Here is a 14,532-nt window from a genome sequence, read left to right on the forward strand (position 1 = left end):
ATCTAGTTGTCAAATCTGCTATTTTCTACAAAAACAACTTGTCAAAAGTGCTCATTTACTGGTAAGACAATTTAAATATTTATTTAAAAAAAATTCTAGTCAGACAGACTTCCCTAAACCTCATTTAAGTTTTTCCATGCCCTGGCTTCTTAAATGTTTAATAAAGTTTTGTATTAAGAGATTAGAAGAGGCAGAGAGAGTGCAGTGAAGGGCCTTCTAAATGGGGAGAATGGACTAAACAAAGCAAATGCTCAATATAGAGTAGTGAACAAGAGTCTGCTTTTATGAATATAGGCAGTACTTAATTGCAAACGCAGAATTCAAGTTCCAAAGAGTCTTATTAAATTACAAGTATTGATGCAGCCATAATTCCTAACATAAAGAGAGTAGGCTAGATAGAGTTTTAGGTAGGATATGTGGGGAGAGAAAAGGGAGGGACAGGGGCACAGAGAAAAAAATTAACTGGCAAAGATGACAAAGCAGCCTATGCTAATTAATCAACTTTGTATTTTCTCTTCCCTCCCCCAGATGGATAGCTCCCAGTTGATCCACTGTCGGGAGCTTGTGGCACATCATCTTTCTACTCTGCAGTCTTCCCTGCCTCTAAATTCCGTTTATGTCTACCGTCCCCTCAAGCACACCCTGGTGACCTGTGACAGAGGAGTGTTCAGATTACATCACTCCTCTGTCCCAGGCCCAGACTTCTCCAAGGACAACAGCAAGCCAGAAAAGCCAGTCAGAGGTACAGCAGCCTTCTACCATCATTTCCCAGCTACCAGTGGATATAAACATACCTCTGCTAAACGCAAAGTAGAGGAAATGGAAGTGGATGACTTCTATGATGGAATCAAACGGCTCTATAATGAAGACAGTGCTTCAGAAAGTGTGGGTTCTGTGTGTGGCACTGATATATCAAGGCAAGAGGGACATGCTTCCCCTTGCCCACCTTTGCAGCCTGTTTCGGTCATGTAGCTTTAAGTGTCACCCTCCAGTACAAAGGTAGACTACTCTGGAAATGGGAATGTGGAGGACCAGAAAAGGCTGTAAACTAGGTACATAAACCCTATCAGGTGAATGTGAAGTGAGCCAGAAAAAAAAAAAACCAATCCTTTACTTGTGTGGCTAATTATAATTCAACATTATTTAAGCACTTAAAAGACCAAAAAAAGTGTAAAACTTAAAAGATCTGAAAATTGTTTAAAATTTATTTGTAGTATTTGTCACTTCTACCCTTTTCGCTGCTAAAATGTAATGTAGATTGCCCGTGTCAAAAATTCAGTGTTTTAAAAAAAAAAAACTCCAAAGTTCATAGCTAGCAAGACCCCGTTCCCCAGTGTCCCGACTTAATTTTCCTCTTGCTTTTGCTTGCTTCATTGAAAACTTAATGAATTTTATGCATGTTGATCTATAATATATACAGTAGCCTGACTTCCACTGATTAGGAAACTCTCAAATTTTTTTTTAGCAATTTAGTGAGCAAATTACTTCAGTGTGACAACCATGTTTAAACCATGATTCAAATTACCTTAAAAGAAAAAGGTATTTTGAAATTGCCCCATAGAAATCAGAGGTGGTAAATAGAAAAATAACTCACAACCATGTTGATTTTTGTTTCATTTGTTTCTAGAGTTTGGGAACAAAATTGTATTTTTGTTTATCTTAAAGCTTAAAAGCGGCATGTGATTAAGACTCTTAGATTTGTTGAAAACATCTTTGACATTTTTATAAAAAAATTTGTGATAAAGTTAATATATCCAGGTGCTCACCAAAGAAATATGTAACAACTAAAATTAGTTTTTTGTTTTATTTTTGGGGACTGGTCAGTTTTCACTCATTCATAATCAATAGGAGAAAACTGTCCAGAAAGTGGGGCAACTCCATGATTTGGGTCTATAATGTGTAATAACTGAATTCAGTACCCCAGTTTTATGTTAAACTATTAGAATTTCCTTGGTAAAAATTATTTCTCCTGCTTTCCCAGCCTACCTATATTTCTTTTAATAACTTCTGGACCCTGAGCTCCTTGTACAGTCTGAAGAAGGCACTGCAGTCAGAACCATGTACTGATGATAAAAAAAAAAAAGCCTCTGGTAGCAATAAAAAGTTGTCCTTGATCTTTGTCTCATTTTTCTGCTTGTTAAGATATACAAATTCCTGATGGCTTAGGAGCCATTTTATTACAGAAAACAAAACAAAAAAATGCTAAGCATATGCTTGCAGAAAAGGAACATGAAGAGAATTTAAATGTGGCCAAGGAAATGTAGTACTTAACCCCTTACATTATTTTTTCACTGGTGATTCTGGTCCTTCCAAACATTTCTCATTTTCATGGAATTGTGAGGGCAGAAGACTCCATATTTACATAATGTGTCATTTGAGCTTACTAATTTAGTTTAGCTGAATATTCTTGGGTTAATAATTTTCTTGTGGAATTGGCTACCCACCTATTAAAGGGAAACCTTTTTACCCACATGAAAATACAAGGGAGTAGGAGGGAGAAAAAAAGAATGAACTGTCTTGGAGGCAAAGAGAGAGATTGACTTTGTAAACACAAAGTTGTATATATCCTAATCATCTATACTTGTAATTTCCATAAAATAAGTGGCTATCATCCTCTCCACCAAAAGATGAACATTTTTATGAGAAAAAGTGATAAAAATGAGTATCAGAGTATTTCATTTGCAGTTCAGTAGTTTCAAAATAGAAGTTAAAGGACAGTAAGAATTTAATAATGTAATCTTGAGGTTTTTCTAATCTTTAGCAAAAATCTCTGGTCAGTTTGTTTGGAACAGCTTTGTTTTCCTGGGAGACAAATTGGGATTGTTTGGTGGCTAGCTCTCATGCTTCAAAGCTTACTTAACCCAGAGACCAAACCCTCATGAACACCTATTTATATCTCCCTGCACCTGTCCCAAAAAGCTGAGCTACCCTAGTCTTAGAGAACCTTGTTTCTGTGGAGCTGAACTCAAGGATTAACAGCAAAAGCACAATACTCTTAAATAGCATAGCACTTCATCAAGGATGTGTTAAAATAGATCCTGTTCTACTGAACCTATTTTCTCAGCCTCACTTGTCTCAAATCTTGACATAACAACCACTTCCAAGATTCGCATAATTGACTTTATGGACCTTAGTTGGTACACCCAAGGGAAGTGCCTCTGAAGGCAAGGGAACACTGGGGGAAAGTCACCTCCCGTTCAACAGAAAAGTCAAAGTTCACGCTCTAGCTCTTCATCAGGCTGGGAGATGTGAAAATCACAGCAAGATTGGTACGAAGTTGGTTAACTTTAAAAAGCAGTGTTTACTACAGATGTCATTAGTGAGAACGAAAGGGCTTCCAAATGCCAATAAAGATAAAGCAGATTTGTCCAAACTGTTCTGACATTCTTGAAAGTGGCTAGGTGGCTCTTCGCTGCAATTGATGAGAATCAGTCTGCACTGCTGAATTAATTGGTGCTTACTCGCCATGAAGTATTTGTCTCCTGTGTTGGAACCACTTAACATGCGCACTCTGAACTCTATGTATACACGTGCTGTAATTTAACACATCCTGAAATTACTGCAACAAAGTTGTTTGAGCAATACTGCCCAAAGCAGCAGTTACCTTTCATTTTAGAAAATGAGATCAGCTGCTGATACCCAGCCAAGATGGCAGGGAGCGTGTGCTTTAAGGACATTTTTAACTGGTAAATGTAGATACGCTATTCTCACCACCATCAGGGAAGATAAGCATCTCTACATTAGCGAACTGAAGATTAGAGTTGTCCAGTGCTATAGAGAAGAATTTTTAACAGGGTTTAACTTTGAACTCCGCTCAAATCTTTACTGGCTGTGAAGTTTTGTCTAACATATAATTGCTATTTCTAAAGCTGCCCAAACCCTTCAAATTAGCCAACAGGAAATGTCTCCTCTGCCCTTTATTTCAGCTTTGGCCACTAGATGGTGCTTGTAGGAAAAGAATTGCTTGGGCTTACCAGGTGGAAATGAATGGTCTAACAGGAGTCAAAACATTTGCAACTGCAAGTTTCTATCACTTAAAGACACAGGAGATCTGTGCAAGCAGGACAAGGAAAAGATGCTAGATCTGCCAGGGTGTGAGGCAGGTGTGCCTGGATGTGCTTCAGACTAAGAACAACCTAGAACCAATTATGCAAATCAAAATTTTGAGTTGCCTGGTTCTGCAAAATATAGAAACACAAGACTTGAAAATAGCCAAGCCCCAAAGTCTTGCTCCCTTGAGTTGGAGTCAGCTAATCATCAGGACAACAAAATGAAGTGCAAGTTCATGTAGAATTGGCAACTTCAAGGAATTGAAGTTGAAAGCTTTCAACTATTAAGTGTGTCTGATGGAGCATGTCTGACCAGGTGAATTTGAGGAAAGCTCACTAGTTTCGTTCTAGGTACTTCTGGGTTAAGAATGAAATGAGAACTATTCCCTTTTACTCTTAAAAGCACAAACTGTCCGGATCAGACAGTGCCAGAATTGTGTTAGAAACACAATTGTGTTAGAAATTAGGTAAATAGAAAAAAAACCCTAGGCCCAGTGAACTAACTTCTCAGAAACAGTTAATTTCATTAGGTCACTCCAGAATGATGGGCACCTTTAAGCATCCAACCACTGAAAGGCAGCTGGTCCCGATGGGCTAGGGTACTGTTTTAATAATACAATTTCTTTTGCAACTTAGCATAGGAAGGACTTACCTCTTACTCCAAAAGTCTGCTATGCTTATAAGCTGTACAGTGACAGGTGCAACTCATAGAGTATGACTACTCTATTTCCAGTATCTAACATAGGTCTGGAAAGGGGGTACGATATGAAAAATGGGGCCAATTTGGTTATAGTCTCTGCAGCCTCGAATCTAGGTGCTGTAACATTGAAAGTTTCCACAGGGGACTGAAGGGCCAGTCAATAGACAGCATGGAAAGTAACTGATTTGAAGCAGATGTGAAATTTCCTTTGTGCTTCACATGATACAGATCTCATTTATATACTACTTAGGAGTAAAACAGGAAGGTGGGAGAGGGAGGGCATGGATACTTAGGTTTACAATTAAGTCTTTTCAAAGTAACACATTCAATCTCTTGACCAGCCCTGGAGATGCCAGTTGTTCACTAGAGACTGATGAAAACCAGATGGTATCAGTCACAGTACTAAATACCATGGTCTTGAGAATTCCAGTACAAGGAGCTTCAAAGTGAACCACGCTATTACTGTCAGTCTCCAGGGTGGGAAGATGATAGTCATCTGCAAACCAAAAGATTTGTGTAGAAATGTCATGTAAACACAGTGGAATCTCTGGTTGGCTTCGGAGGGCCAAAATTGTTCACCCTAATCTGGGCCAATCACAAGCAAAAACAATTAAAATAAGGAAATTTCACTTGCTAGGTACAGTTAATGGGTAGAAAAATTTAAATTACTAGGTTTGGAAGATGACCTAATTTTATCTGGCCCACTCAGTGCATACTGGTTAAGATCAGCTCTCTCCTATGATGTGTTATGTTTGGACTACACAGAGCAAAAAGGCTGAGCTGTATCTAAAGTCAAGTAATATTTTTAAAAAAATAATAAAAAGATTGTTACAAAGTGGAAATAGGTTGAAATGGTATGGTTCAATTCTTCCCTTTTTTTTTTTTTCAGTGGGGTTTGGGAAAGTAAATAATTATGGATACTTACTCCTAGGATGGTTTTGTATCTCTTAGCTGGTCAGTCAGAACCTAAGAACCTACCAGTTTTATTCACATTTGAGCAAAGGAAACAAACACCTGATGTAAAAAGCCAATCAGTGGAGAGACAGCATATACATAACAAGGAGTGTCTGTGGCCTGCTTCCCTAGTATCTGATGGGAGCAAACTTCCTTCCCATGCCCTCCGATATGATGATTGCTATAGTAACTTCCTCTAACTTGAGAACTAAAAAGGACAAAAAGGGGCTAGCAATAATAGAGAACACATTTCCCTCTTAAAAAAAAAAAAAACTAATTTGATCTTTAAATATTGCACCCCAAATATCTTTACAAACTTAAGCAGAACTTACTTTTAAAATAAATAACAAGGTCTTTAACGTTGATATAGACCACTATTGTGAAGGTGGTGGCCATATTTTAAGTATGATAAAGAGTATAAGGCTAAGCGCTTTATTGTACTTAGTGATGACAATGGTGTCAGGATGCTGGCATTTAACGGACAAAAATGGTATGTCATGCTCTGGCATCCTTTATGGAGTTGGTACCCACTTGCCACTAGCAGCTTTCTACCTATGGATTCATGTAGATGGGAAGGGATGGCTCTTGGGCACACCTGGATTGCTTAATAGCTCAGATGAATCTGATAATTTACTAGTAGCGTCTAAGTTAAGAAAGCTCCTGCCAGCAAGCTCACTGAATTGCTCTAACCTCTTCCTGAAGACTCAAGTCAATCAGCCAGCAGGGACCCTGGTTATGTCATTTCACCTTCCCAATAGAGGAGGAACATTCCTAAGGTTCCTGACAAATTCAGCACATGCCATCAGCAATATTCTTATAATCTGCTTACTGTGACAAGGTGGAAATAAGCAGAGACTTGTGAGAAGTATTGAAATAAAAGTATGAAATCACAAGTATGCATGTTCATACTCTAAAAGTGACCCCGAGAGGTGCTTAGCCAGCATTAGAATTACTGATTCCCTGGCAGCTGTGTGCGTGTGTGTACATGGGTGTATTTTACGTGATTTCCAGCAGGTTTTGTAGACAACGGAGAATGCCACCCGATAACTTGGAAGACAATGTGGATCAGAAACACTGTTCAGGACACTGTTGTCTGGGAGAAAATAAATACTTGTTTGGGGTTTCCTGTGGTCCAGGACACACAAAAACCCTGAATACAAGGTAAAATGCAGAGTTTTACAATAATAATCAGGGGTGGGTCCAAAAGTTATTTTAAAGTTTCTTTAAGTATAAACTGAGTTCCAAAGGCAGAAAAGTCATCCACCCAACAACGGTACATTTTAAGCATAACTAAGACTTGCTGTGAACCCACAGTGATAGCAAAGGGTTTTCTGTTTTATATGTGATGAGGAAAGCATCTTAGACAGATTTCTGTAACATAAGGCTTGCTTAAATTTCTTCTTGAACTTACCACTGGCATTAAGTTTGATACCAAAACTAAATTTGAATAACCAATACATAAAACAACTGGCTAACTGAAATTTTTTTTTTTTCCGAAAACAACTTGTATAGAGGGATGCAGGTAACAGAAAAAGAGTCAAAACAACAATGGTTCCTGAATTTAAAGGAAGGATGCCCACTTCTCTCTCTCAAGAGGCAGATGGTCAGCTGAAAAATAAAAACATTGTATCAATAGAATACTCCAAATTAAAAAAAAAAAAGTGTAGCCATCTCTGTTCATGCAATATCAAATACTAAGGAAAAACAAAACCAAAAATTCCAAAGCAACCCATAAAACTAACAAAAGGAAGAAGACGTTGCCCACATCTCATGACCTGATTGATGGTTGAGGGTTCCCAATGGGGCGGTTCAGAATGTCACTCATGGGACAGAGAAGTCTGGAGTTAACATGAGATCAAGTTTGCGAACCGTGGAGGTGCTGGTCACCTCAGATCAGGGCACACACTGTCTTCAGTCCGTGAATACTTGGATCAGCAGCTTCAAGAACATGACAGTTATGCAAGAAGATCCCAGGGACGCATGGCTACCTTGGGTCCTGGCCCAGGTGCTGTTTCACTCAATTTCCTTGGTATAGTAAGCATTACTCTTTTGGGTAGTGATAGTCACTTTAGTAACCACTGTGAGCAGCGGTTTGTAAACAGACATCGACAAATACAAACAGCAGTGCAGTATTTGGCCCAGACTTTAAAAGAAAAGGAGGCGATGGTGGAAATGAGGTAACTCTTCCCCAACACGTGTGAACAGACAGCTCCTGCTCTTCTAATGCGCTATGTCCATTAGGAGAGAGTAGGGCTTGTCAACAGGATGGTTACATAAAGAAGAAGCTACAGAAGAGAAAAAAGAAAGGTTCAGATTCAAACGTGATTCTCAAAGGCTTAAAGGGGAGGGTCAAGGTCTCCTCTCTAACCAACTGTGAAAGAACAGCAGCATGTCAGTTAAAGGACGGCTTCCGGGAGCAGCCCAGGGGGCAGGAGCGGGCGCAGGCGTGGGAGCCGGAGCAGCAGCAGCAGCTGTGGCATCAGAGGCCAAAAAGAGGATGATGCCTTGGCTGGTCTAAGCAGGGGCTGCCAGGGAATTCTTCCCAAGTAAAAGGGCAGGGGTGCTGAGGGAAGAATGGATGGCAGAGAAGGTATACAAAATACAGGGGTCCACAGGGCAAGGGTCTTGGAGAAGCTGGTGCTGCAAAGATGCAGCATTTGAAGTTCACCAGACAATGCTGAAAAGCATGAGGCTCTTTTATCCCTGTTTCTTTTATCCAAACTATTAAGCATGTGTTCAGAGGCAAATCAAGCAGTGACTAAAAAGAATTCACAAAAGGGCACACAATGTTTGGGTAAAAATATATTTTCCCCCACTTTATGTTTTGGCACTAGTGATATATGCAGGTTACCTGTTTACCACTCTCCTACCTTAACAGACACCAAATTGCTGAGCATGTTTGTTTGCTACATGATTACTTTCATACTTGGAAAAATGTTATGTTCACATCAATACAATTATTTCCGTTTTTAAAGACAAGTGTCTAACATGCAACTTACATATATGACAATTCTGCTTTCACACTGAAAGTAGATTACACAACAGTTTTAGAAACACATTGGTTATTTTCAAACAGCAAAATGACAATGAACTATAACTACAGTTTAAGGCATATCAGCATATTTTAAAATTAAGAAATAGACAAAGTTCTAATGCTGTTCACAGCTTGATTTTCAGTTTATTGAAAAAATTTCCTTCATTACCTACATACAATCTAAACTTTGTAGGTGAAAATTTCTATTGAAGAGTCATCACACATGTGTCCTGTCAATGGAACCAAGAATTCTGGAAGCTGAGACTTGACAATTTCAGACACTGGTAAATGGCAAAGCAAAGAGGTCTGAATGGACGGTTTTGGTGGGACCACACAGAGACAGTATAACGGGTTGGTGACAGCTGAAACACCTGCCTCAACCATTTTGTATGCAAAATACATGGCTAGATCAAGAAAGTGAAGAAACCAAGTCTGTTCAGTTGAGTTGCACAAGATGAAGAATAAGTGTTATTGCTGGTGAGATTACAAAGTAGAAAAGGAAGATAAGTAATCTGTGCCCAGAGCTCTGCTAAATATCCCCCTGGTTGAGATGCCCTTTCTGGTCAAAACCTTGGCAGATTAATAAAGAGAGTAAGCTGGGAGACAGTCTCTGAACTATCAATAAATTCTCATAAGTGCTTTTTCTTCACATCCTGCTGGACATAAACTATTGTTGGTATCTAAATTTCAGAAGAAAAAAAAGGTGGTGAATGGTTGAATAAAAGATGTGAGGAGAAGCCAGATGGGCTATTTGGGGGGAAAAAACAAACAAGGTGCTCACTGCCAGCAGTAGTTAGCAGGAGGGAGAAACGAAGACTATTAAAATCAACATCACCAGTGTCAGCGGTCATAAAGATGGTCTGACATAAACTTTGCTGTTGACTTCCTCATTGGAAGGTAAGTTTCGGGACCCCCTGCTATATTGATGATGCTGTGTAAAAACAGATCAGGATTCGGCAATTTCTGATTTCTATGTTGATAACAGGGAAAAGCTGAATCTGTTTCTTTCTTGTAAAAAAAAATAATGTGGCCATTTTAAATATATTTTTAACAAATATTATCTCACTTGTTTCTCTAATTTAAAAAAAATCAAAAAGGTCTTAAAGTTCTTTTACTCTCATACTTACATGCAAAGGCGAAAGCACATCCAATTAGATTTGAGGATATCACTTATTCCGTGCAGAGCCAAGGACTACTGTGAAAAAAGGCATAGATACAGAAAGAAAAGAGAAAAGCAGCAATAACAAACAAAACAGGGCTAGGGAGCAGTGGTAGAAAAATGTTCAGAAGCACACATTAAGGAAAAAAACCTTCCATATGTTTCTTTGACTTTTTATTCCCTGACTCTCCATATCATGGTTTCCTATGAAAATGGAATGGGAAAATCAATCCAATCAGTAATCTTGGAATCAAAAAGTCAGTTGGATGTCTTTCACCGCTCGATTCACTTTCAAAATGTTTTAGTGATGCATCTAAAATGTTAATTTTAGGAATGTGTTTTTAGAAATTAAAAGTATATGTTTTGTTATAAGGCACAAAAAATGCTCACGTAAGCAGTGGTTGGAACAAGCACATCACACAAGCTCTCAAGCGCTCTCCCGCTGCACAGGGTATGAGCAAACCCAGCCGGGCTGAACCAGCAGCATGCCACTACCTGGCCGATCCACAGTGAGCTGCAGGCTTTTAACATCATTAAAAAAAAAAAAAAAAAGCAAAAACAGAAACATTGGACCAGCAGATCCTAAACTGTCTCTAAGCTACCATTGCTGCTTCTAGTTTGCAATTTCTAACCATGCTTACTTTGGGCTTCATTGGAACTGATCTCCTTACTGTGTCTAATTAAGCCTTAATTGATTCTTGAAAGACTCTCCCTAAAGAGTATGGTTGAGGATGAAGAGAAAGAACAAAAAAATCCTTGAGTTTACTAGAGATTATTGTTTGAAAACCAGGGTGAGAGTGTCAGGAGAGGGTCAGTGTCTTCTATCCTATTGACTTCATGGATGACTAGTAAAGGCCAGGAGGAAATGCAGAGGGAATATACTGGTTACATGAGATATGTTTTTTTTTTTCTTTGAAGTAAGAAAAAGGAGTCTACAGCCCAAAGCCTGGAAGGATTTTGTTAGTAGGGGTGGCTAAGTCAGGAAGATGGAAGAGTGAGCACCAGAAAGGAAGAGCACAGAAAAGAGCATCACCCTTCCCACACCAACCTGCTTGTGGTCCGTGTCATTGCACCGCACCACGCGGCAGTTAGTCCTGATCCTCATTGTCTAAGCACTGGGCCTCAGACATGAAGAATAGGTAGAGATAGCCATGGTGAGAGGAAAGGAGAGGCACAGTCCTCCAAGACCACTGCATCTGGAAGACGAGCTATTCTAGTTTTTCTTTTATTGCCAAGTTGCAAACAGAGATGATGTGAGGAAGTAGGGTATGAAGTTGAAGTCCTGCCTTCCTGACTCATGGGTTTGTGCTACAGCCCTTCCCATTTCTACTTGAACTTGACAAGCCCCCCTTCAAATTTGTGTGGCAGATGATACACAAATTTTCTGTTTGAAGTATTTCTCAAACTTTTCTTCTGGTTATGGAAAATGTGACTAGAATCACTGATTTCCTGGAGTTGGTCATGAGACTGCCCCCTCAGGCCACTGAGAGCAAAATGATTGTAATTAGGAAAGAGTGTTTCTTATGAGCAGTAAGTGGGCTGTAGAAAGCCTGTCAACACTGGGGGAGATTCTTCTGCCAAGCAACATTATGTGATCCAAACATTGTGATCTCTGTGAGAGGATCAAGACTACAATGATCCAAGTGAACATAATCATAGTTTTTTCACTAGAGTACCACTTGGTCAGGATTTGAAAGACAGAGATTCAGACACATTTTTAAAGCTCTAAGAGAGGATGGTCAGTGTGAACTGACAGCCTAGCCAAGTGTTTACTAACTAAAATGAAAAATCTACTCACATATGAAACATCCCATGATGCTACCACTGTTGCACCTGCAGAAGTGCCTCAGTGTGAGGAGGTGTGGACAAGAGACAGAGCCCAAGTTCAAGGCTTGTGACTTCTTGCAGAAGAGCAATCAAGAAAAGCAAGTCGTTGTCATGGCTACCCAGGTTTACAGTTCAGCTGCTGAGGCGGTGAGAAGATTCCTGTCAGACGTACATGTAGTAATTTCCCCTCCTCCCCTTGGTTCAAAGCAACAGACAAGTCACAGGCATGCTTCCCCGCTGCCACAGTGAACAGGCATAAAAGGCAAATCATTTACTTTCCAGAAACAAAGTCAAGCTGCACATAGCTTTTGCTGTTACCACCTTGGTTCTATCATTTTCCACAACTCAACGACATCCAGCAAAATGAGTTAATAGTTATCGGTGTTTGGGGGAGGGTAAAAAAGTAAAATAAAACAAAAGGACACAAATGGCAGAGATACAATATTACTGCAAAAGCAGGTGAATGCGGGACCATCCTTGGCTTGCCAGGCTTTATGTGAAGCTTGCACTGCAAGTTAAAAAACAAAACAAAAAAGTTAGAAATAATAATAAATAAAAAAGAAAGGAAAATTAGGAGCGCCAGCACCAGCATTGGTGATGGTGAAGGCTCATGCAATGATTATGGAACTGACAGAAATTAAAATCAAAAATTCAGGTAAGCTATTCTATATGACAAGCAAAAGCAAAATTTTAATACTGGATTAAAGAACACACGGTTAGTTTCCATTTGCATGAACTTTAGAATTCACAAGTGACTTCTTGAAACCACTACAAGTTCTGTGGAAGGAGTTACGGTTGGATTTTTGTTTTCTCAAATAGGATAAAACCATAAGCTAGCAGATTTGGGGATCAAATCAGCACGAGATAGGAGCTTCATCTTCCATGTCTGAGCTGCAGGAGTCAGAGAATAAATATACAATAAATGTCACTGTACAACTAACGTGGGGACTGGAATATCATGGATGGAGGACATGCTATTAATCTGGGTGGGAAGAAGAAAAAAAAAAAGGTCATTATATAGTCACAGCTACAGCAATGCCGGGAGCTTCCCCCTCTTTTAGGTACCAAGCAACACCAAATCCAAGACTGCATGGCCAATTTTAGGCAAGTCCCAAACATGCAACTTTATTACTTAGCAAGAATAAAAATAATTGTTTTTAAAGATGACTGGATGATTGTGTAAACTGCAGTTATCAGATGCCAGGTAGAGTTTTAAAATAGTAGATTTTAAAACTCTGTTGGAATGGATGCATCCTAGCCAGCAAACGTCTGCTGATGGCTGTGAAGTTTTCCAAAAAGATGAACACAATATGCTGAACAACTTACCCACAGGCAGTCCACCACTGTGGTGTAGCCACAGCAGGGGAAGTGACTTGGCCAGAGCTGGCAGGAGGTGGGGTCCAGCTAATGGCAGTGCCAGGGTTAGTGCTACTTTGTCTGTAATCTTAGGAAATGTTTGTTATATGCTCTCATGCGACTATTAAGTCAAGGAGAAGTATAAAGCCTTACCTATGTTAAAAAAGGGAGCGTGTCATTAGAATGGAAAAAACAGAATTTAAAGCTATTAGAAAAACTAAATGAAGCTCTTAGATGGATTCATAGCTGGTAAGTAAATAAGCATCTCCTCTTTACTTTCTCCCTAGAACAAAGCAGCTCTCAGGGGCACACACGCCACCCCCAACCCCCCTCTGCTGCTCCAGGAGGAGGAAACTGTCCCATTTATTTTCTAAGCTGCTCGGTTACCCTGATTACTGTCTTTCTGTGGTCCTCTCTAACCAAAACTCTCCACTGGTACTGGCAAGGAGTGATTTTTTTTTTTTTAATTTTCAAACTTCAGGACTCCAAATGGCAGCTGCTTTCACTATTCACATTGGAGAATGTGGAAAAGGGTAAGAACCTAGAAGTTACAAAAATGTACATGCCAGGGTCAGGCACAAAACCTGGTGATTGCTGGCACCACATTAAGTCCAATTCCATTAATAAATGAAAAAGCTTAAATAAGGCAAAAATTAAATCCATATACTCTTCCTGTAAACCTGAAAAGCATTATACATTGCTAAGGCCCAAGGTTGGGAAGAAAATAATCTGAAACGTTCAAAAGGACAAGGAAAACCTTCCGGCACTGAGAAGACTTATTAGATGATCTTTTGAAAATGGAGGCACAGTATGATCAGCTCTTGGAATCCTTATTGCTGAAAGGCACATCCAGTGTACGTGAAACAACTTTGGAACATTGCTGGTCTTTCATGAACACTTTCAGTTTCAAAACATGTACCTTGCTGTATATTAGTGCTTCAGGGTAAGAAAAACTTGACTTTGGGTTTCCTCAGCTATGAATCAGCACCTTTTTCTGTTTCACTCGTGATGAGCTTGGAAACACGCCCCTATTTTTGTCTTGGGGTTGTCTGGACGAACAAGGGCATGATGCTAACGGCTTTCATTTTATGGCCACTTGAAGTCACTGCAGTCTCTGCACCTCCACCAGGGAAACGTCACCAGCACCTACCAATGTTCTTTAAAGCTATAAAGCTTTTACTTAGTCTGGCTGATAGTCTAGGAAACTGTTCCCCTCGAAAATACTCCAGCATCGCTGAACTGGGGCCTGGGTCACTGGGGTCGAGACTAGCTCCATTTAAATCACACCTTGCCTAACTGTCTCCTTCCTAATACTAGGGACACTTTTCTGCTCTCACACTCCCTCACGTGTCATTTTCTGCTGTCTCAGAGCTTGAAAATCTCAAAGCTTGTAAAGTCTGGTTTCAATCTCTCTCCGGGGTGGGGAATGCACACTCAGCACAGCAGGAGCCCT

At 39.7% G+C, this 14,532-nt stretch overlaps 2 protein-coding genes across 7 annotated transcripts in view; one reads left to right on the forward strand and one right to left on the reverse strand.

The window, feature by feature from the left end:
• CCNI (cyclin I) overlaps positions 1 to 2,114 on the forward strand; it is a 23,364-nt gene extending 21,250 nt beyond the window's left edge. The window contains exon 7 of the mRNA XM_004681197.2: positions 529 to 2,114. Within this exon, the coding sequence (XP_004681254.1) occupies positions 529 to 972 (444 nt within the window). The 3' untranslated portion in view covers positions 973 to 2,114. The remainder of the gene's footprint in view (positions 1 to 528) is intronic.
• The window catches only part of SEPT11 (septin 11), a 93,106-nt gene continuing 80,198 nt past the window's right edge, over positions 1,625 to 14,532 (reverse strand). For 2 of the 6 annotated variants that reach the window (XM_004681196.2, XM_012724097.1), the window contains exon 10: positions 8,493 to 12,231. In XM_004681196.2, coding sequence (XP_004681253.1) covers positions 12,216 to 12,231 — 16 coding nt within the window. In that variant the 3' untranslated portion in view covers positions 8,493 to 12,215. The other 4 variants (XM_012724101.1, XM_012724096.1, XM_012724100.1 and 1 more) reach the window with 4 other exon arrangements.

This window comes from Condylura cristata, unplaced genomic scaffold, assembly GCF_000260355.1.
Source record: "Condylura cristata isolate star-nosed mole 26May11 unplaced genomic scaffold, ConCri1.0 scaffold00012, whole genome shotgun sequence".
Classification (NCBI taxonomy): Eukaryota; Metazoa; Chordata; class Mammalia; order Eulipotyphla; family Talpidae; genus Condylura; species Condylura cristata.